This window comes from Takifugu flavidus, chromosome 11, assembly GCF_003711565.1.
Source record: "Takifugu flavidus isolate HTHZ2018 chromosome 11, ASM371156v2, whole genome shotgun sequence".
NCBI lineage: Eukaryota > Metazoa > Chordata > Actinopteri > Tetraodontiformes > Tetraodontidae > Takifugu > Takifugu flavidus.
The window spans coordinates 13,515,313-13,535,622 of record NC_079530.1 but is presented as its reverse complement, the minus strand read 5'-3'; the positions used below and the strand labels follow the sequence as shown (position 1 = coordinate 13,535,622).

The 20,310-nt window shown below is 45.7% G+C and overlaps 3 protein-coding genes across 5 annotated transcripts; all 3 read right to left on the bottom strand.

Moving 5' to 3' along the window:
• Positions 1-1,941: 1,941 nt before the first annotated feature.
• On the bottom strand, positions 1,942-7,877 carry elovl5 (ELOVL fatty acid elongase 5). 2 transcript variants are annotated; one of them, XM_057047376.1, is made up of 10 exons: positions 7,500-7,877; positions 6,843-7,102; positions 5,643-5,707; positions 5,345-5,532; positions 4,551-4,628; positions 4,000-4,171; positions 3,771-3,895; positions 3,400-3,534; positions 3,100-3,234; positions 1,942-2,354 (listed from the first exon to the last, which is right to left on the bottom strand). In XM_057047376.1, exons 3-9 carry the CDS (start codon positions 5,698-5,700, stop codon positions 3,115-3,117), a joined length of 876 nt encoding a protein of 291 aa, XP_056903356.1. In that variant the 5' UTR covers positions 5,701-5,707; positions 6,843-7,102; positions 7,500-7,877; the 3' UTR covers positions 1,942-2,354; positions 3,100-3,114. The 2 variants fall into 2 exon arrangements, with proteins under 2 accessions (XP_056903356.1, XP_056903355.1); XM_057047375.1 differs by lacking the exons at positions 6,843-7,102; positions 7,500-7,877 and adding an exon at positions 5,809-6,220 and having other exon boundaries at positions 1,942-3,234.
• Positions 7,878-8,639: 762 nt separating this feature from the next.
• gclc (glutamate-cysteine ligase, catalytic subunit) lies at positions 8,640-14,955 on the bottom strand. The gene is made up of 16 exons (XM_057047294.1): positions 14,380-14,955; positions 13,650-13,762; positions 12,386-12,568; positions 12,161-12,274; positions 11,991-12,049; positions 11,479-11,615; positions 11,233-11,307; positions 10,998-11,114; positions 10,788-10,926; positions 10,584-10,696; positions 10,418-10,510; positions 10,237-10,341; positions 9,985-10,066; positions 9,799-9,908; positions 9,596-9,716; positions 8,640-9,512 (listed from the first exon to the last, which is right to left on the bottom strand). Exons 1-16 carry the CDS (start codon positions 14,527-14,529, stop codon positions 9,331-9,333), a joined length of 1,893 nt encoding a protein of 630 aa, XP_056903274.1. The 5' UTR covers positions 14,530-14,955; the 3' UTR covers positions 8,640-9,330.
• A 1,347-nt stretch (positions 14,956-16,302) lies between these two features.
• Positions 16,303-19,980, bottom strand: klhl31 (kelch-like family member 31). Of its 2 annotated transcripts, none has more exons than XM_057047293.1 (3): positions 19,829-19,980; positions 17,924-19,126; positions 16,303-17,831 (listed from the first exon to the last, which is right to left on the bottom strand). In XM_057047293.1, the coding sequence occupies exons 2-3, from the start codon at positions 19,096-19,098 to the stop codon at positions 17,099-17,101; spliced, it is 1,908 nt and encodes a 635-aa protein (XP_056903273.1). In that variant the 5' UTR covers positions 19,099-19,126; positions 19,829-19,980; the 3' UTR covers positions 16,303-17,098. The 2 variants fall into 2 exon arrangements, with proteins under 2 accessions (XP_056903273.1, XP_056903272.1); XM_057047292.1 differs by having other exon boundaries at positions 17,924-19,129; positions 19,829-19,973.
• Positions 19,981-20,310: the final 330 nt, after the last annotated feature.

Here is a 20,310-nt window from a genome sequence, read left to right as displayed (position 1 = left end):
AAATATGACCGTTTTATGGAGACCAGGTCTGTTTAGGTGGTGAGCCACCGGATTATTCCGAGGAGGGAAAAAAATGTGGTCACATCTAAAGTTTTGAAACTCGGAGCACATGATCAAAGTGAAAGTTACTCAGAAATGAAAACAACTTTCAGTTGATCATTAAAATAGTTTGTGGTGAGTTCACTGAGCAAAAAAAGATCAGTGTTGCATTTCCTTACTATTAGATTTAAAGATAAGTAAAAAAGTGTAAAGTTTTAACTTAGAATTGCGAAGCCCTTGTTTGCTCTGAACACGCCCACTCGCTTAATAAGAATTTATCTTAGAACATTTAAGAGTAACAGGTTGGACCCAGATAAGAAGCAACAGCTGTGATAAGTGTGCTGAGGTGTGTCTCCAGCCCTGGTTGATCACTTACGCCCATGAGCGGCCACGGTGACACCAGCGCCACACACACGTCAAATTCCTTAAACTGGTGTGATTAGGTGACAGTCATGTGACCTGACAGGAAGTGACTTCACAACGGCGTGCTCACCTATATTCAACACCAAAAGTGCATTGAGACACATTTAACAGCTCCTTTCAGGTCAAATACACCAAACACACATATACACACATATATAAAGTTCATCTTAATCTTATACGTATATACTTTTGTCATGAGTTGAACTTAAAGGCTTCCTCTATTTACACAAAAGGCCTATTTCTCTCAAATATTTTCCATCGCCTCAGGCAGCGCAGCATCTCCTTGGTCAGGGGAAAGAAGGTTTATTCCCGCACTCAAAACCTGAACCCGAGCTCGTGCGTTTGAGTGCACAGGTGCAACCTCACGGGCACAAAACAGAGTCGGCAGCAACTCAAAATAAAAAATATATAAAGAGGGAAAGTGTAATCTAATTATGAACAATAGTGGCCTCATTAAACAGCTATCGTTCAGCAAATGAATGTCCTTAATTACCTGCCTCAGAGTCTGAAAACCTGTGATGGAAAAAAGAAAGAACCATTCATGAGGTGGGGCACTTCTGCAGGTAACCCCCAGCTCGTCATGACTGATGGCGTAATCTGTCTTCTGCTTGGAAAGGTTCCCTAGGTTCAAGGTGCACAGGTTCGGGTCACTTTGCTTCACTTTGCTGCATCACATACGATCTTCACGATCCTTCACTGAAGTTCTCGCCCATTCAGAGTGACACTGAACCAGCTCCAGAGAACCAGAGTTTGTGGCCCCCCGGACTCTAAGGGGTTAAAACATAGCCTGACTTTCCACATGGGCTCACGTGATGGGAGTGACCTTTCCCAGGCCAATCGCAGCATCGCCCTCACATCCCATCCTCTCTTCATCTGTTGGCAGCTTTGCAGGCGGAACCAAGAAAAAAAAAAACACAAACAAGGCGGGTAAATAATTGACTCCACATGAGTTAAAGAGCTGATTTGAGTCCAGACTGTGATTGATAATCCAGACATGATTCATGCTGCTGAGGTCACACCCATCATCCAGCCCCCAGCTTCCCCCTCAGGCCTCGGCTCTGTAGCCCTCAAAGCTGACGCCTCATGTTAGTCACACCACAGTTATGTGGAAAAGTAAATATCTGAATCCACAGACCAGCTTGGGTGCCAGGAACATGAAGCGTTCTCAGTTTTTCCTTTTTTTAAATTAAAAAGAGAGCTGGAGCACGTAAGCAGACAGGAGAGAGCAGCTCTCAACGACAGCCCGATGCTACAAGTGAAACTGTTGAGGGTGTGTGTCAACAAAATGTTCACCTTTGAACGCATAAAACGTCACATTATCGTTACGTTGAACTCAGCGGCTGCAGCTCTGTCACAGACTTACTGGAATGTTTTAGCATGTCAGCACCAACGGGCTCAATAAATACACCAATGCCATCAGAAAAATATCTATATTTATAATGACATTTTTGTGGAAGGAAGGAGAGTCTGAAACCAATATTTACAATCCCCCTTTTTAATGTATATACAGCAGTAAAGCACCACATCTCACCCACGTTTCGCTGATTTTCAGAAAATATACTTAGCACTTTATAAAACATATGCAGGGTCTCGCTCGTCTCTCTGAACCTCAAGAACAGCTCAGTTTAAATACATAAACACAGCTTTCATTTAAACAGACCTCACAACACTGCATTCCAGTTTGTGAGCAGATATACTGGAGGCCATGCAGGGAAGGGAGGTTGCAGTGTGAGTTGGAGGCAGGTAATTATGGACTGGATTCGTTGATAAAGTTGGTCGTTGTTCACTCTTCAAATTTCTGATGAATCTCAGTCATGCATACAGTCGAGGCAATGCTAGGTTCAATTGGAGCCGTCGTGAATCATTGCAAGCATTGCGCCATAGCAACCATCCTTGGATACGGAAACATAAACACATAAGGGACAGACAACAGAATCACTGTGAGCTCACACTTCCATCAAATTAACATTCCTGTTGGAGTTTAGGACATCAAAAGATGCTACACGAGGAACCGAATCATCTGGTTCAAAAGGCACGCTCTTCACTGCATCTTCACTTCAAATTAGAAAACAAACAAACAAATAAACGTTCTGCATTCTTCTCTAGACTCTGAGGTAGATCATGTGACAATCACAACCGCGCCCATAGTTTTGGGTGAATAAAACACGATATCTAACACTAACTTATACAACAAGATGTATTTTCTGACACATTTAGTGTAGACCCTTATTTTACTTTAAAGCACATTGTGAAGCGGCGCCACCGCACAGGCGAGAGTGTGGTAACGTGCTGGTGACACATTCAGCGCCGTGGCGAGGGTTGTTCTAGTCGTCGGGCGGTTGTTGAGACGGGCACATCATCGAGGGTGACCCCGACACGCCGGCGTCTTGGTGGATGCTCCGAGAATGAAAAACAGCAGGGGCTCGTTTGTCTTTTGCTTTGGCTGGACGTCCCCGATGGACAGCGATAAAGGACACGCCAGGGTCAGATTAGGAGGACGTCACGGGCAGGAATGTGTGTAGAAACAATGAGAGTCTGTAGATCGTTGCATCCATTGCTTCTATTTATTGTGAGTGCAAGACTATTCTAGATTAGAAAATAAGAAAATGAAAAAAAAACCTAGCAGCGTTAGCCTACAGGGGCGAGTGGGGGTCAATCAACCCTCCGTTTCTTGAGGGCAGCAGCCGGGTCCGCCTTCGCGTGTCCATTTTTGAAGGCGGTCGAGCCGCTCTGATGGTCCTTCTTTTGAGAAGCTTTGTGCTTCTTGTACGTCTTGTGAGGGGGAAGAAGAGATGGAGGAGAGAACATCCTGTTATTAACTGGACCCATAAAATGCACTTTTATTGTGATACAATTGGAGAAAAAAACACCCCAAACAAAGCAGATTTATCGCTTAAACATACGAATTTTATCATTTAAAGGTGAAAAACAACTCACCTGAGTGTAGAAATTTAAGAAAAAGATGACCAGCGAGACCATGTAGCTAATTTGGAAGTACAGCCACCCTAAAGAGAAGCCGCAGGGCCAGACGACGGCGCACAGGGCGTGAAAGACGGTCAAACCAAACTGGATCTGCAGAGGAAACACGACCCCCCCGGTCAGACATGAAGGTGACCCAGTGAGCTCACGCAGAGGTAACATTGACCCACGGACTCAAATATCTCATGGAGGCTCAGCAGAGCATCAAAGCTAACGACGCAGGAGGATTTTACAGAATCCACGAGAACCTTAATAATTCAGTGAGGTCAAAGGTCATGATGCAACAGCAGTGGCTTTTGAGGAGTTCTGAGGAGAAATGATGAACCCACCAGCTGTAGCTGCGTGATGTGCTTCTTCCACCACAGGTAGGGCCGCATGGCCGGGATGGCCGAGAGGCCGTAATAGGAATACATCACCACGTGCACGAAGCAGTTCAGGGTGGGGCCGAAGAACGCTGGAGGGATTAAAAATGAATGCAGCGACGTCGGGGTGAAAAACCTTTTATGGGACGATGAATTTTTTAAAAGGATTTGGCTCTTTCTGGGATAAAAGACTCACAGTGGCCGCAGGGGATCCAGTTCATGACAAACCACCAGATGTTGAGCATGCTGATGTGGTGGTACACGTGAAGAAAGGTCACCTGGTGGTTGTTCTTCCTCAGGATGAAGAAGAAGGTGTCCATGAACTCCAGCAGCTTGGAGAAGTAGTACCACCACAGGATGTTGATGATCTGTGCGTGAGCAGCAGAGAGACACATGAAGCGGCTCCGAATTAGCATCCCAGCGCGGCGCGCGTCTCCAGGGAGCCCCGGAGACTTAGGTGAACTAATTCATGGCTGCAGATGTGCAGAGCCGTGCACGTTCCTCCGGGAGCCGCCGTTCCCGACCGGGTGGAGTGGGCGCCGCGGCAGGAACCAGATTAAATTGGACTCCTGTCTCTAGAGCTTATCTGCCAGGATTTACAGGTGCTTAAAAACGGGAGCAGATTTGAAAGTAAAACTACGGCGGCGAACGTGACCCCCGCTGACCCGCAGCCGCTGCTGCTGCTGTTTGTTCCGACAGACGAAAAAAAAGGAACATCAAATCCCTTCATTTTGCCGGCCGACCCACCTTTTTGTCCACCTCCTGTGGGCCGTGAGTGCTCTGGCAGTAGAAGTGGTAGTCGCCGGGCCACACCGCGGCGACAAGCTGAAAAAGTCAACAAGGACGCACATTTTAATCAGGCTCGATGCCCCAAAAACACACATATCTGCCTAGCAACCGGCAGCAGGGCAAAAGCAAACACCGGGGTTTTATCTAAGCGATAAAACTGAACTTCCCTGGTCATGTGTTCTCCCTACGGTAGCGCTAGACGCCCTAACAAACAATCGACCCCCCCTCCTCCCTGGACGGCCTCCAGGACACACGGAGGTCGGGGAGCAGTAAGAGTGCAGGGGTTAAAGAACCTTTATGCCCCACGGCCTTACGTAACACAGACTGATGGGACTGAACTATACTTTAGACTCTCTCTCTCTCTCTCTCTCTCTCACACACACACACACACACACACACACACACACACACACACACACAAAGCTGCAATCCAGGTACGTGCAGGAAAAAGTCAGGAACTTTGTAAAAAAAACAAAACCCAAATTTCTGCTTCCGTGTGGATTATATTGAACCGTATTACCAGGAGCCTGGATTAGGGGGATTTCCCAGCCGCTTCACTAATGCAGATGTCAACGCGGACAAACGTCACAATCACTGGTGAAATATGTCAAACCCATCGTCAACGTACTGACGTTGCATCCTGATATTTCTCTCCCGTTGATGCGACATAAGATCCACACGCCTCTGAGGCCAAATGAGCTGCTCTAAATCCCTCCAATTAGCCATTTTTTATTCACTCCGGCTCCTTTTACCTCAGAGAACATCCCGAAAGACAAGATGGTGATGCCCAGATTGTAGAGCATCATGGCGCCTCTGCAGGAGTACGGCTGCCTGTGTTTCATGTACCTGGGCCCCATCCACACGACCAGCAGGTACCCCAGGGTCAGGGCGAGGGTGGGCAGGTAGCCGTCGAGCAGCAACATTCCCCGCACCCTCTTATCTGAAAGGGGGAGACCAAAATGCGAGGAATCAAAAAAGGGCCACAGGCGAGGGAAGTTTCTGGCCTCGGAACCCGTTCTGATAGAATCGGAAGCAGCGATCCGAACTCACCTCTGGGACCCAGCCATGCCTCAAAGTGGGCGTTGAGCCTCTGATTGAAGGCGTCCATCTCTCACCTAGAAGCAGAGAACATGGATTTCGGGTGAGTCCTGCGTTACGCTGGCTGTAAAGAGAAGATCGGTGGTGTGTGTTCTATGCAGCAGGAATGTCTCAGAACCTGTTTTGGCTCAAATGCAGAACTTCAGGTCTGAGTGTTTTCTGGATGGGCCATTTACTGTCTGTAAATCTCTATCAGCTTATCAGAGCGCAACCCTGCGGCACCCCAGCGTGATAACATGCAGTTGGACGTTGAAAAACGACGCCCAGCAGGAGGAACTTCGTGGCAAGAAGAGCGTTACAACAAGTTCTGGAAGGATTTTAAGTTGGCAGGCGAGTACCCGCCCTAAAATTCCTGACAGCAACCACAGAAATCCTGTTTCTAAGCAATGCAGCGCTCAGTTCGTTTCGATTACACCCCAGTTTCCACTTCTGGAACATGTCATCCGGCAGAGGTTCGATATCAGGGCTGGATTTTCACTTAGATCACAGAGAAACGCGTAAAAGAACCGAGGTGACACAATATTGAACCACCTGAAACGTCCCCGTGGACACGTTTGCCACAAATGACCGTCCCAATAAAAAACTCTGCAAATTTTCACAGGTACAAAAACATCTGGAGCCTTTCCAGATGCCAACACACGCGCACAATCAATCTCCGTCTCGGGTTTCTGCAGCTGTCAATGTCGGAGTTTTTACTGTCACCTTGTCTGCAGCATCTTTAGAGTCTTTATTATTTAAAAGCAGGACCAAAACAAAGAAAGAAAGAAATCTGGGACGCTTTAAAAACACTTTTCATAGATTGGATTAGAGTCTGGGAATGATCCCTCTATGAAAACATTCATAAAACAACTTGTTCATCCATGAGCAGATTCAAAAACCTTTACAGCAGAATTCCCCGTTTCCATAGTGATGCTGTGCTGTCGGTGTGCGCTGTGCGTGATTGATGTTGAATATCATTTCCATCTGGGATCACACGTGGAACGTAAAAAAACACTACAGTTTGGACTTTGCAGCCCCGTCAACAGATCACCGGATCCAGCGCTGGATGTGGGATCTACCGCCACCATCCCGAAATTACCCGGAGAAAAGAGCGCTCCTGGATCGGCATCCCTCTCGCTGCCCCGCGGTCCAAACGGATCCTAAAACACTCACCGATCAGCCGGGCTGTGAGGCGGTTCCTGCGGCTGATGAGCTGCTGCTGTGAGCCGGAGAGCGCTGCTGCTGAGGCGGGGACGGAGGAGGCGCTGCCCGGGCCGTCCGGAGGGTCTGCGCACTGCGCAGCCGCGCGTCTCGGTGGAGATGAAGTGGGAGGAACTCGCAGGCTGGCGCGGCGCCCCCGCCAGAGAGCCGCAGCCGGGACGTGACCCGGGGTGTTGGAACCACCCACCGTCCGAACCATGACATCAACGTGTCTGCACGTGGAACCGCAGGGGGGAAAGGTCAGAGTTCAGGTAGATTGGCTAATCTATTTGGTTAATCAGGCGACGTGGAAGCCGAGGATGGGCAGCATGAGATTAAAATGGCAATAAAGAGATTTTGTAGGTTGGAAATAGAGTCACTGAGGTGGCAGGGACAGAATGGAATCAGCATGATTTAAGCTTCAAATAAATCCTGGCAGAGCTGCAGCCTCCATCTGTTTAAAACTCCATTTATAATACAGGAAACTTTAGAAGGATAATTAATTTAAACAGTGGAAATCAAAGCAGGGAATCTCTACAGATGATGGTTACGCAATACGTGACATTGATCGCTGCAAGGGAAGGGAGCGAGAGCTGGATCGATCATGGCACATGAATGAATGAACATTACCGTGGCTCCACGTGGTTCACTGTAATGGAGCATTGGAGCAGTGAGATGAAACCTCGTGTAGTGGAGGTCCGAGGAGGCGCAGTGAGGAGGACATGAGGAAAGATGCGAGACAAGGACAGAGGACGAGACAAACACAGGCTCTGCTCTCCGGGTCATGATCTTCACCTTCACCTGGGGCCACCTCAGGTACTACCTTTACTTAAGTGATCATTTCCCCTGAATAAAAACATGATGAATAAGTTAATTGGGTCAAATACTTGTGAAAAGCTTTTGAGGAGACAACATGTGCTAGATATTGTGCATATGGCCTCAATAAAATCGGGATCGCTTTTGGTCCATATTATACGAATATAGAATCTTTAAGCTAATCTACATTATTTCCCACGAAGGAGGATTAAGGGCGTTATGTTCCTTTTGTCCAGCTGAATCTAACTTATAACTAAATAATTTTTTTAAAAAAACGCTGTTACATACAAACGATTCCTCAGTCATTTAGACATTTAAAGTTCTTACATTTAAAAAACAACAACTTTGAAACAATTTCAATAAATTTGCGATAGTCTTTGCCTCCATTATTTTTTTAGAGTTTAAGAATATTTTGTATATTATTCAGCAGACCTCTCATGTGCAGAGCTGCGGCGCAATGGCGCCACCTTGTGACCAAACTGTGTTTTACTAAGGCTGATAAGTTGAAAGAATTATAAATTTCCCAGTGAATTCAACCATAATCAGTTAAGCAAACGGTTCTTGAAACCCCGAATTTCAGGCATGAGCCACAGGTATTTGGACAGGATCTTACCATGACTTATATGGTTCAAATCAGCCATTATTCACTCCGATCAGGTTCGTGTTAGTGTAAGACTGAGTGAAAACTCTACAGCGAGGAAGTAGTGGGTCTACTCAAGGGTTCTCTCGGATGTTGTGGAGGATGGAAAACACGTGTTTGATTCAAAAGCGGCTCACACCTGTAATCTGACACCAGCAGGCTTTATGGGAACCATATGTGAGCGTGCAACTCTCCACCTGCAGACCTGCATGCGTGTTGGCGTGACGTCACAAACTTTGCGCTCGTTTTTAGCTGCATCTCGTTTCTTTGGCATTAGCAGCTCACAGCAGCACGCGTACAAAGACACCCCTGCCTCAGTTTCCAATACGAACTTTATTTCAGAATAGAAAATTATTTCAGTTCTCAACAGTTTCCCATTTCCAGCTTCGGTTTCAGGCGATATAAAACATCCAAATGATTTCAACGTTGGCTGAGATCATGCATGACTCTGGTCGCTCGTATGTAGTCGACAAAATTAAACGCAGCCCTTCTGGCTCATTTGAAAGCCCCCTCCACACACACACACACACACAGAAAACATCTGGGGCAGCTGTAAAATCACATTCTTGGTGTGCAGATTTACATCGACGCAGCATCACGTGCACTGCATTGTCAGGAGAAACGAGCATTTCTCATAAAACGATAAAAGATGTGAAGAAGATACTGATCCGGAAAAAGAAGCCCGCAGACCCACTCCGTGTTAAAAAGAGCCGTATTTACAGAACAGTTCAAATCAGACTACTGTACAATGATTTGCTACATTTACATTCTCACACTGAAGTTCCAGAGAAAAATAAATACACATCTGATTTCTATTACGCAACCTTTCCACCTCTTCACCCTATTAAAATATGTTTGTAATCATACAAATCTGATACGGTATAAATATACATGGATATAATGCAGATACAACACCCCCCCCCACACACACACACTAAACTATTGGAATTCTAAACCACACATTTGGTCTTCTTTTTTTTTTTTTGGTCAGTCCTAAAGCGACGCTCATTTAAACTTGTTGACAGGGTTCCCGATGAGCTCCGGGCACATCTCGTCGCCCTTGGCGATCTGGTTGCACTTCACCATTAGGTCGTAGTTGATCTTGTCCGTTATGACGCTGTCCTCCTTATACTGCGGATGGTTGGCAACAAACTCCCTCATCCACTTGGCCGTGGTCATCAGCTCTCCTGTTTCAGGTGGACACGGTGGGGAATCAGCCTCCCAGCCGGAGACACTCGGACCTACGGCTGACACGTGAGCGGGATCTTACCTGAGGCGCGCTTTTTGATGAGCTTCAGATAGTTTAAAATCGTGCAGCGGGTGTCCACGTCGACTTCCATGTTCTCCAAGTAGCAGTTGAGGATGGGAATGAGTCCCTGGAACACCCCCTCCTGGAAGAAGACAAGCGTCAGCGTCATGGGGTTTCAGCTTCTCCTGGCGTATTAAGGGGCTCTCAACAAGCGAGTACGTCACCTTTCCGTTGATGATGTTGTCGATGCTCATCAGCGTGTACTCCTCGTTAGCACACTCCCCCTCCAGGCCGTTTTGGGCGGAACCGGAGCCGTCAAGAACCGGGTTGCAACCTGGTGGGCAAAGAAGACCAGTTTGAGGCCCGAGGCCGCGGGCATTGACCTGCAGCTGAGGCTGTGGGTGACTCGCCTTTAAAGATGTCCTTTCTGAAGTAAAACATCCCCTCAAGGACAGCGTTTCTCTTCTGGGCGACCTTCATGTTCTCGTCGACCTGATAACAGAGCGAACGCGGTCTTCAACTCACACAGGTAAATGTCAACATGAAAATGTCGGTTTCATCTGCCTGAGGGAGGGAACGAGGAGTTGAGACGCCGTCTGAAGGGGAGGGGCAGACAGACACTGTGTGAATGGTCCAGAACATTCCCTCAACGCTCATTTTACCTTTGACAAAGGAATCAGGAAGTCCAGTTTGTAGGATAAGATCACTCTGGTGAGCAGGACCACAAAGACCACATAGGCAGCGTTTTCAAAGTCGGTCAGCTGCACCTGAAAGACAAGTTCTGGTACGTGACACGTTTGCCATAAAGAGGCTGGAGAGCTCAAAGGAGCCGCTTGTTATTACCTCCATGGGGCGGAACTCGACCCTCCAGCCGATGTCAGAGTTGGGAGGGGGCGGTTTGAACCTCATCGTCTGCCAGTTGGTGGACTGCAGGTTCTGCAAAACCAAAACCAGAACTGAGTGAGCTGCAGCGGGCTGGAGCGCCAGGTCTGCGGCTCCCCGCCCTCACCTCGAAATGATCGGAGTCGTTCTCGTCATCCAAGTTGAGTCTCTCCTTGAAGACGGAGATGGGATCTCGGATGAACAGGTGAGCGATGTGCTGCGCCAACAGCTTGTCGATTCCTACACACAGAAACCAGCCTGCTTAGTTCCCCTCACGACACCGTCTAGTTGAGATTCTTTAAAACTCTCCTCCTCGTGTTCTCCTTGGTACCTGCGTCAAGCAGCTGTGCGTAGATCTCCTCGTCTATGGTCAAAACGATGTCGTTGTACTTCTCCCCGCAGGTCGACAGGTAGCTGTCGATGGAGTCGTATCTCGACTTGAAGATCCTGTATTTGTTGTGTTTCAGAGGCTGGAAACAGAGGCGGGAAACTCAAGATCGGCTGTGTTTCTGCGTTAAGGACACCAGGTCGCGGGTCTCACCATTAGCCCCCGTTCCTCCGGCGTCCGGTCGTCAACCGATGCAGAAATAACTCCCCAGCGGCAATCGATGTCCGACACAAAGCCTCTGTAGAAGGGCGAGGCGGCGCTCAGCGCCATCTGGGAAGAGCCGGGCCGTTTATTCAGTAGCGAGTCGCGCACGCAGAAATCACCTTTTATAACTACAGATGCAACATCAAAGGGACAGATGATCCTAATTGACGCGTTATCAACTCACCACTATTGGGCAGAATGTTGCTAGCTGGTCATAAAGGTATCTTGCCTCATTGATGCTGCAAGCCTGGAATGTCACCTTCAAGGGCATCGTAAAAGAAAGGCTGAAGTGCATTTATGAATGACTCATTACCATTGTAAACGCTGCACTCGTAAGTCACAATAACTCAGGTCACCGCAGCCCCGTGTCAAAGCTCCACACACACACACACACACACACACACACGCGCGCGCGCGCTCTACTCAGTACCTGCAGGCAACAGTTGCCCATGCCGAAGCCCATGGCGTCCATGTAGATGTGATCAGGCAGCGCTGCCTTGGCAGCTTCCCCGTCGTCCTCGGGGAACTCCTCCACAAATGGAGATGGAGTGCACTTGTCTTTGAAGACTGAGAATCAAAATTAAACAATAAGCCAGACGTCTAATTTGAAACACATCCTAATCTGCCCTTTTGTACACGGAAGCTCTTAGAAATGTCAAATCTAGGACTGGTTTTTCCACCACATTCAAACAGCTGTGGGGGAGTGGCTGTCACTAATGTGCCTTCGTGCAGATGAGGTGCAGCAGCTGCTGCTGTGCCAACAATCACACATCCCTGCATCACTAAGACACTAAACATTGTTTGGCATTCATCTGCTGTACCGTCCAACGGTGGTTCGTGATAACACCTGTTTAACAGGTTTAATAATAGCTTATGTGTGTGTAAATGATACCAGGGAACAGAATCTAACAATGACAACGCTGTAGTTTGTGCCGGACTTACTGGGGACATTTATCACCACTTTCTCTCCTCTTCTGTGACGAATGTTTCTGGTAATGTTACTAAAAATACAAATGTACACATCCATGAACGCTCAGATTCCATGACAGGAAAGCTCATCTGCACCAGATGAGACACGGGTGTTTAAACGTGTCCTGACCTCTGATAACTACCTGAATCTTGGGTGTTTGTTGATGGCTTCATCTGGGAAAAAGAGCGACTTGGCCACTCTGCTTTCAACGGGACTTGGCCGATACTCTGGCTTGGTAAAACCTGGACAACCTAACCTGCAACGTCAGCCAAAACATGAACATTTGCTGTTATAAATGATCTTCAAATACAGCAGAAAATGAAAATATATATGTGCACTGCAGTGAAGTAAAGCGGGTGTAAAGTGCCTTGGAAAGGAGGTGATGGTGCAGAGGGTTTGGTTGTGGTCCAGGAGAGAAGAGGCCTCTCGCCGTCTCTTCGCCATGTTGCCCTCCACGGTGTTGAACTCTGACATGGTGCCGCCGTAAGGCTGTCCTGGAGTTCCTTCGATCATGTAGCTGGCGTACTCCGGTCTCCAGAGCGTCGGGTGACTGCGGACGGGAAAAAAGACGAGTTGTGAGAGGGGCAGTAACTGGGAACGCACCATTGGGAGAAGCAGGCACAGGCCGGGTGGATCGTTTTGACAGCGGTATTCACTTTTATGGTATGCAGCCTTAAGTACACAAGGTTGTCAAAGGCAGGCTGACATAAAAATATTTTTACTAGTAATAAGCACCTGTTTGGTTTTCAGCCATGGTTGTGTTGATTACATTTACTTAAACAGCTCAACAAATGGTAGAATTGACAGAAAACTAAAGTTGTGTGTATGTGTGTGTGACACGTTCAGATTAAACATTAGCTTCGATAAATTCCAAATCCTTAATTACAAACCAGTTTGTCTGTTACTGGACGTTTGTGAACTGCTGATGAGTAATCTGAAACAGACCAGCACACGCGTAGAGCTCAAGCGCTCTGCTCGTCAATCATAGCCATCAGTAACATCACAGCCATCCAAATAAGCCAGGAAAAGAATGTCTTTTAAGCCACGTATGTTCCCCGTATGGCCGAGCACCAACATGCACAAACGTCAAGCTGATAAAAGCATGCGTCCGTAGAATATTTAATATCTGCTCTTTCCCTCCCAAACGGTAAATGTGCTTCCCTCCGATCTTACTGTCGCCTACTGAAGGATTCACAATTACACTATTAAAGAGGGTCAAAAGGTCAACCCCAATGCTAAAGGTTTTGAAAACATGATAAAGCCTGATGTCATATGTTATGAGACTATATCGTGTTGATTCACACACACCAAGAGACGGTGGAAAAACAACCCCATTAGAAATAACTATGTAATGAAACAAAAGCACATATTTTACAGCAGTAGGTGCCACAAACTTCATCTTCTGGTGGCGCTAAAGGCTGATCTGCAATAGGCAAACCTAAATTAAATTCTATATGACTGTTGAGCCCCTCCAGCGAAGTCTGACAGAAGCATGTTCCAGACCACAAAATGCTTCCAGCAGCTCAACTTTGACCTAATCAAAACATCCTGGTTTAAACTTTTTCAAAGAAATTTGTAGCGCCCAGGGAACGCAGGGATAAGTGGAATGGAAAACAGGACTGTTTGCTTACTTGGGGTTTATCCTTTCCCCTTGGTCTTGGAGGGTTTCCAGAAGATGTCCGCTGTTCAGCGTGAGCCGAACCTTTTCTTCCTCGTCGTCAAATTCCACCAACATGTACTCGACCTAAAAACAAGATAATCGCAGATAAAGAAGAGAAGTGAATAAAAAGAATTGGTCTTTTGACCGCTCAAATGTTTGGTGTCTGGATCAGATGCTGGGCTGCAGCACCGGGCAGACCTTTTCAAGATCGGACATCAATTCCAATTCATCAGTTATGTTTCCTTGACTTTCTCTCTGCTCCTGTGTAATCCCCTGTCTGAAAGAGGGATTAATCTATAACAACAGCATTCCACACCCTTTGCTAAAGCTGTAGAATGCTGGAGTTTCATGAACCGACGGTCGACAAAACTTCAATATGAATTTTGTTGGTGGGGAGGAGGGGTGGGGGGGGGGGGGTATAGATCTTTTGCACAGTCCTCAGCTTGGAATTTAGATGGGTGAGATTTGTTATTACATGTTCGTTACATAACTGATTCCGAAATCTGAAGAGGTCAAAAAGAGGAACATGCAACAATGAAAACTGGATACAACGACAAAGACATCGTTATCTCAGACCACTAGTTGGACATTATGACATCAAAAAGAACATGTGACAGCAGATGTGGCCAATAAAGCAATATATGCAGTCAATAAACGGGCTTTTGGGTGTGAAAGGGATTTCTAGCCGGCTATTTTCTTACCTCATCGCCCCACTTCAGCACATCTTTCTGCCGCTCCTTCACCTTATTGTAGATGTTCAGGAACTGGATGATGCCGTGCTTTCTAATGTGGTCGGCATACTTCTTGGTTTCCTCCCAGTTAAGCGGAGAGCCCACTGACAGCAGACCCATCTCACAGCGTCAACTATTGACCCGGGCAGCGACTTTCCGACCTGTTCCAGGAGCCTTTAGGTAGTGAGTTACCCTGACGAGTCGCGCAGAGCTAGCATCAAGTCTTTGCCAAACAGAAAGACCCGTAACCTGTTGTCAGAGAGTTTGCAGGCGGTGTCTGAGCGTTCGGATACGGCCTGACGTAACGGTAACCTTAGCTATAAAGAAGAAGCAGGCCCCTGCGCATCACTTGCTAATTGTTTAGCTCGCTAAAATTAAACCGTTAACACTATTTAAACGGGGCGGGAAACACAAGCTAATACAAGCGCAGATAGCCCCTAGCGCAGCGAGTTAGCACGGGGAAGTAGGGAAGTTAGGGAAGTAGGCAACGGAACGTCTCTCCGAAATGAACGCACTCCTTTCGGATGTACACACTTGACATCGTCAGGCGGAGCGTGGAGCGGAAGGACGTCACTATGACTCAGCAGCTCTGGCTGCTGGCTCCGCCCCCCTGAGCTCGATGCTACGTTCAAGTGCTCTGTTGTCAAAAAACCCGTAAAAACGCTGAATAATCTTTGAAAATTGTTGGACGTGAAATATTTTTAATTTTAAACGCAAACCGAAACAACTATGAACTTTGTCCTATATACTAAAGTTAAAGGTAGTTCATTTATAGAAATATGCAAGATTTGTGCTAGTTTTGCCTCACATAAAACTAAACTCCAAAATACTTTTCGAGGCTAGATCTTTACATTCTTGTTTTCGTCGCGGGATTTGATTGCTCTATTCGTATCTAAAGATATAACGAAAGTTTAAAATGAAATTTAATGCCAAGGTCTTGTTTTTTAATGCTTGACAGTTACATCACCACTGTAATACAGGTAAACTGATAGCTGATATAGCCAGTTTGACCAGCTCAGCAAATTGAGGAGATTATTTTTCCAAACAAATTCAGTTTGCATTTCTTTTTAACACATCTTCATTATTGTTCCTGTATTTTGGAAGGCAAATTGGTTTCCTATTAGTTGTCCGAGATTAAGATGGTAACAGACAAAAAAAAGGTGACTGTAATGATGACATGGCAAATTTCACTTTCTTCCTTGAGTAGATAAAATAGCGTAATCATGCCTTTACAACCTCTATGAAACAGCAGATCTTGTATGTAGGCTAGAGAATGATTTAACAATAGCAGTAGTGTAGCCGATATTATACACGCAACAATGCACACAAAACACAACAGAAGTTCTCACAGATGCACACTGGATTCACATGACAATATATAACTTTATATCAAAGAAAAAACTAAATAAGAACTCAACAATAATAATTAAAAAAAGTACTACTACAAATACTATCACTATCACTACTACTACTACTAATAATATTTATAGTGAGAAATAGGAATAGGAATCTGGCAAGATTTGTAATATTGGGAATACTAAAGATAATATCTAAAGCAACATATCAATTCTAATATTTAGGTTGTTATTCACTATGGAATAGTGTTTGATTTGTAGGTTTGATTTCTGGCTTAAAACTTTAAATACATGTGATGCTAAAGGGAATATACAATAATGACATATGAAACCTAGACATATACAAAACTGCTACTACTGAAAAGTAGGATAATCTATACTGATCAATCACGTATAGTATGTAACAGTACCACTATTGGCTGTGTAATGTTCCACTTGTTCTCAAAACACATTTTCTGGATCTTCAGGCCTCTCAATAAACACAAGGAACACCAAAACTGCATTGGTTTATTTACAGTGATAAATAAATCACCATTGCTCAGAGTTTACTCATAATTTATTTAATTTAACAACAAAAAGACAACATTCTGAAAGGACATGAGCAGTCAGGGAGATCATAATATCCGTCATTCCGGAAAGCCCAGGCTGACGTTGTCCCCGTTATACCTTCCTTTTTTTCTACAAAATGTTTTCTTTCATATCTACACCCATCCGACTTCCTTCATTCCGAATCGTTTTCGAAAGAATTGCCAATTACACAGGTTACATTCACATGAACGCTGATTCTGTACATGACCGACATGCAGAGGGACCCCAGCTTTCTGTGTCATGTGTTTAAACTCCCACCTCCAGCACCTACTCCTGGTAGGTGCCCGCCAACACTTACAATGGCTCCAGCTTTTTCTGCTCAAGTATCTCGGTCACCGGTTACCAGGACCACAAGGAATAAGAAGAGTTTTTTTTAAACATAGCAAATAATTGTTTTGCATTGTCATTTTTCTTTAAAATTAAAATAGTGAAACTTGTTATGCGAGACTTTTTTTTTTTTTTTTTTAATAAATAGCTTGTTAGGCATTTCAATTGAAAGGCTCTCTTGGGAACTTAAAAGAAACATTTGCTTATGAGTGAGGGATCTAATCTTCTCATGTGTTCTAATCAATTCTAGATTCAATCTTTAAAACTTGTGCACTGCCTTAACACAAAACAAAAACTTGTTCCCAAATTTTACATTTTACAAATTTTTCTTGATCACTGTTGTGATTCATAATCGACTAGCTGATTGTTAGTAAAGGCTTATTTAGCAGAGAGAAAAATAACTCCTTGCATCTGAACCCTTATATACTGACTGGTGCAGAGGACACTGAACTGGCTCTTGACTCGCGTGTTTTCCGCGTGGGTACGGTGATGACGCAGCACGAAATGCCGACTGTAGCTTCTGGCAGCTCATCGTCCTCAGTCCATTCATTGAGGTCTGGGTTATAAACCTGAATGCATTTTTTGTACTTCTTTTCGCCTTCGTTCCAGCCTCCGAGGAGATAGATCTTGTTATTCAAAAGAGAAATGCCTGCTGTGCTCACCCCTGTGTGGAGAGGCGTGCAGTAGCTCCACTGGCCACTGTGAGGGTTGTAGGATTCAACAGCGAGGACATCCACCCTCTCTCCTCGACCTCCTAGCTGACTGCCGCCGAAGACGTAGGCCCGGTCTCCCACGGTGGCGGCGCAGTGCCAGCCTCGAGGCGTGCTCAGACTGCTTTTATCCTGCCAGGTGTCAGTGGAGGGGTCGTACGAGCACACAGCCCTGGAGTAGGCGTTGTTGATGTAGCCTCCTGACACCAGGATTTTGCCATCGATAACAGAGCTGGCATGACAGCAGCGGGGCACATCCATGGGAGCTTTCATTTGCCACTGGTTGGAGGAGGGCACATAGCACTCCAAAGAGGCCTGCACGCCATCGGCATTTCGTCCTCCAACAGCAAACAAAAGCCCGTTGAAGGTGTTGAGGCTGAAGTGTGTTCGCCTCTGGCTCATGTTGGTCAAGTGAATCCAAGTGTTGAATCGAGGATCGTACCTAAAGAATGCGAGAGGCCAAGGATCACTCATGGCTTGTTGATTCTCGGGATCAAATAATCAGACGAAGCCACAACATCAAAAGATTTTTACCTGCAGAAGTTGCTAACAGCATGTTTAGCCTGGTTCCTGGCATCATTCTGGTCCTCGCCTCCTGCCACGTACAGGAAACCATCCAAGACTGCCACACACTGATTGAAGCTCTTTGCTGGCAACTCTGTCAGCTTATTCCACAGGTTATCTGTATCCCTGTAGAGAACATCTTTACTGAGAGATTTCTCCGTCAAAGCGGGGCGTCCACCGACTGTGAGTATCACCTTCAGACCATCACGGACCTTTGTTCTGCGCGATTGGAGGATGTTCTGTTGGTATGGCAACAGATGGTAATTCATGGCATCAACGAGGAGACGGTGGCACTCTGCATCTTGCATCATTCTCGGGACACTCTGGACATGGTTCACCAGCTCTTGGGCAGAGATCGTGCCAAAGCGGATATGAGTAAGGAGATCTGCTGCATACTTCAACCTCTTCTCATCAAAGTCCAACCACTTCATTGCAATCTGGAAAGCCGTGAGCTCGGAGGGAAGACTGAGGGAATCGTCAGAGAGGAAGTCACTGATCTGCTCAAAGGTGAGCTTCAGGAACTGCTCCATCTCAGAAAACTCAATGAAGTTCTCCCGCATGAACTTCTGAGCGGCCTTTTTGGTTTCTTTAAGGGCATAGGCATCTGCGATGTTAGCCACATACATGCAGTTCTCCACGCTGAGCTCCTGCATGAGGAAATCACTGCACATCTTGACCAAGGTGCCAATCTGCAGCAGCATGGCTGCAGCAATAGTGCTGCCGATGCCATAGAGAGACAGGGTCAGCTTTCCAGAGTAAGCGTATGTGATGGCCGTGGCAAGACCGACGGGAGAAAGCTCGTTCAGGTCAATCTTCTGGAGGGTGGGGTCCTTCTTTAAGATGTTTCGAATGTACTCGCTGCAGGAGGCCATGACAACCCTGTGGACATCAAATGACTTTGACTTGGTGGCCACCGTCAGATCGCAGAGGAAGCTTTCCTGACGCATGTTGCTTAAACCCTCCAGTAGGTTTGGGGCATACACAGAATCTGTGACTTCAGTGGAGATGCAGTTGAAGCCATTGCCTCCCTCCAGAAGCGTGTTTAACCCATTGATCTTGTTGACAGGGCTGTCCTCCACCATTATGGTCATTTCATTTATGTCTCCTTTACTCTTTTTGGCAGTCTTGTTCTTCTTTGGTGCCATGGTTGGAGCAGCACAACACAGCCAAAACCTTCTGGGAATATAAGCTTGTTAGACTTTTAATGATGTTTTTTTTAAAGTTCTATAAAGCTCATCATATTGATATCAAAATATTACTAACAATATACATTGCACTTGAAGGTCTGCTATATTCACACAATTGAACAGTCAGTTTTAAATCATGTCTTTGTTGTTTTGTGATGTTTGCGTATATAATATCAAATTAATGTTTAACTTGTTTGACTGAGCCCTGATATAATGTTCATATTTACAGGACCTTGTGCTGAAAACACGCTCGGCTATAGTACAAGTGAATGTGTCAGCACGCTGCATCTGTCACGGTTTATCAGCAGCATGTCCAGGAATAGCAAAGCTGAGGCTCCCCATGACGTTCCTTTTATAGACTTTGAGCAGCTGCGCTCATATCTGCTGAGTGTTGAACTTCAAAATCACGGCGATTTAGTTATTTTGTGTTTATTGAGCACTTTTCATCAACGCGACTGAAATTAAAAGAAAGTCCAATCAAGGCACTTTGTTAAAACCTGACAGAAAGTTGTGACTTAGTCACATTTTATGGACACTATAGACCCTTTTACTAAATATATATTTTTAACAAAGGGTGAATTCAATTTACCCAGCTCATGGAAAACAAAGAGTATTTCAGAGTTTCATAACAACTGACAGGGCTGAGACATTACGAGTATTGATCTGTCTTTTAGGCAAATAGACTTACCTGAGAAATGGAGTTGAGGCTGGAGAAGAAGGAGCTTGGTGCCTCCAGTTGCTGGAGCAGGAGAGACCAGTAGACACCACCGTTGAAGGAGACAAGCCGTTAACTCCTCCTCTTGGGGGATAAGTGCCAATCAAGTATTGTGCAATACATCTCACAGAAGGACCACGCACCCCCAACTCCCAACATGCCTCTCCTACAATAGCCTCCAATCAGCTAATGTCAACAGAGATCTGTATAATGTCCTATAAGAATTCCATTCAGAGGTAACTAACTTATCTAGAAGGAAATGTGGATAACATAATTGTCTGGGTTAATTGAAAATCAGCTCTTGATTTCTTTTTGGCAGTATCTTGTACTCTATATTTAACATCTGTGTTTCTAACTACTTGAAGATGAGATTAAATAAACTTTGAAATCAAGATTTAAAAAAAAAAAAGTTTTCCAAAGAGGAGATCTATTTAGTGGCTGTAATTGGTCCACCG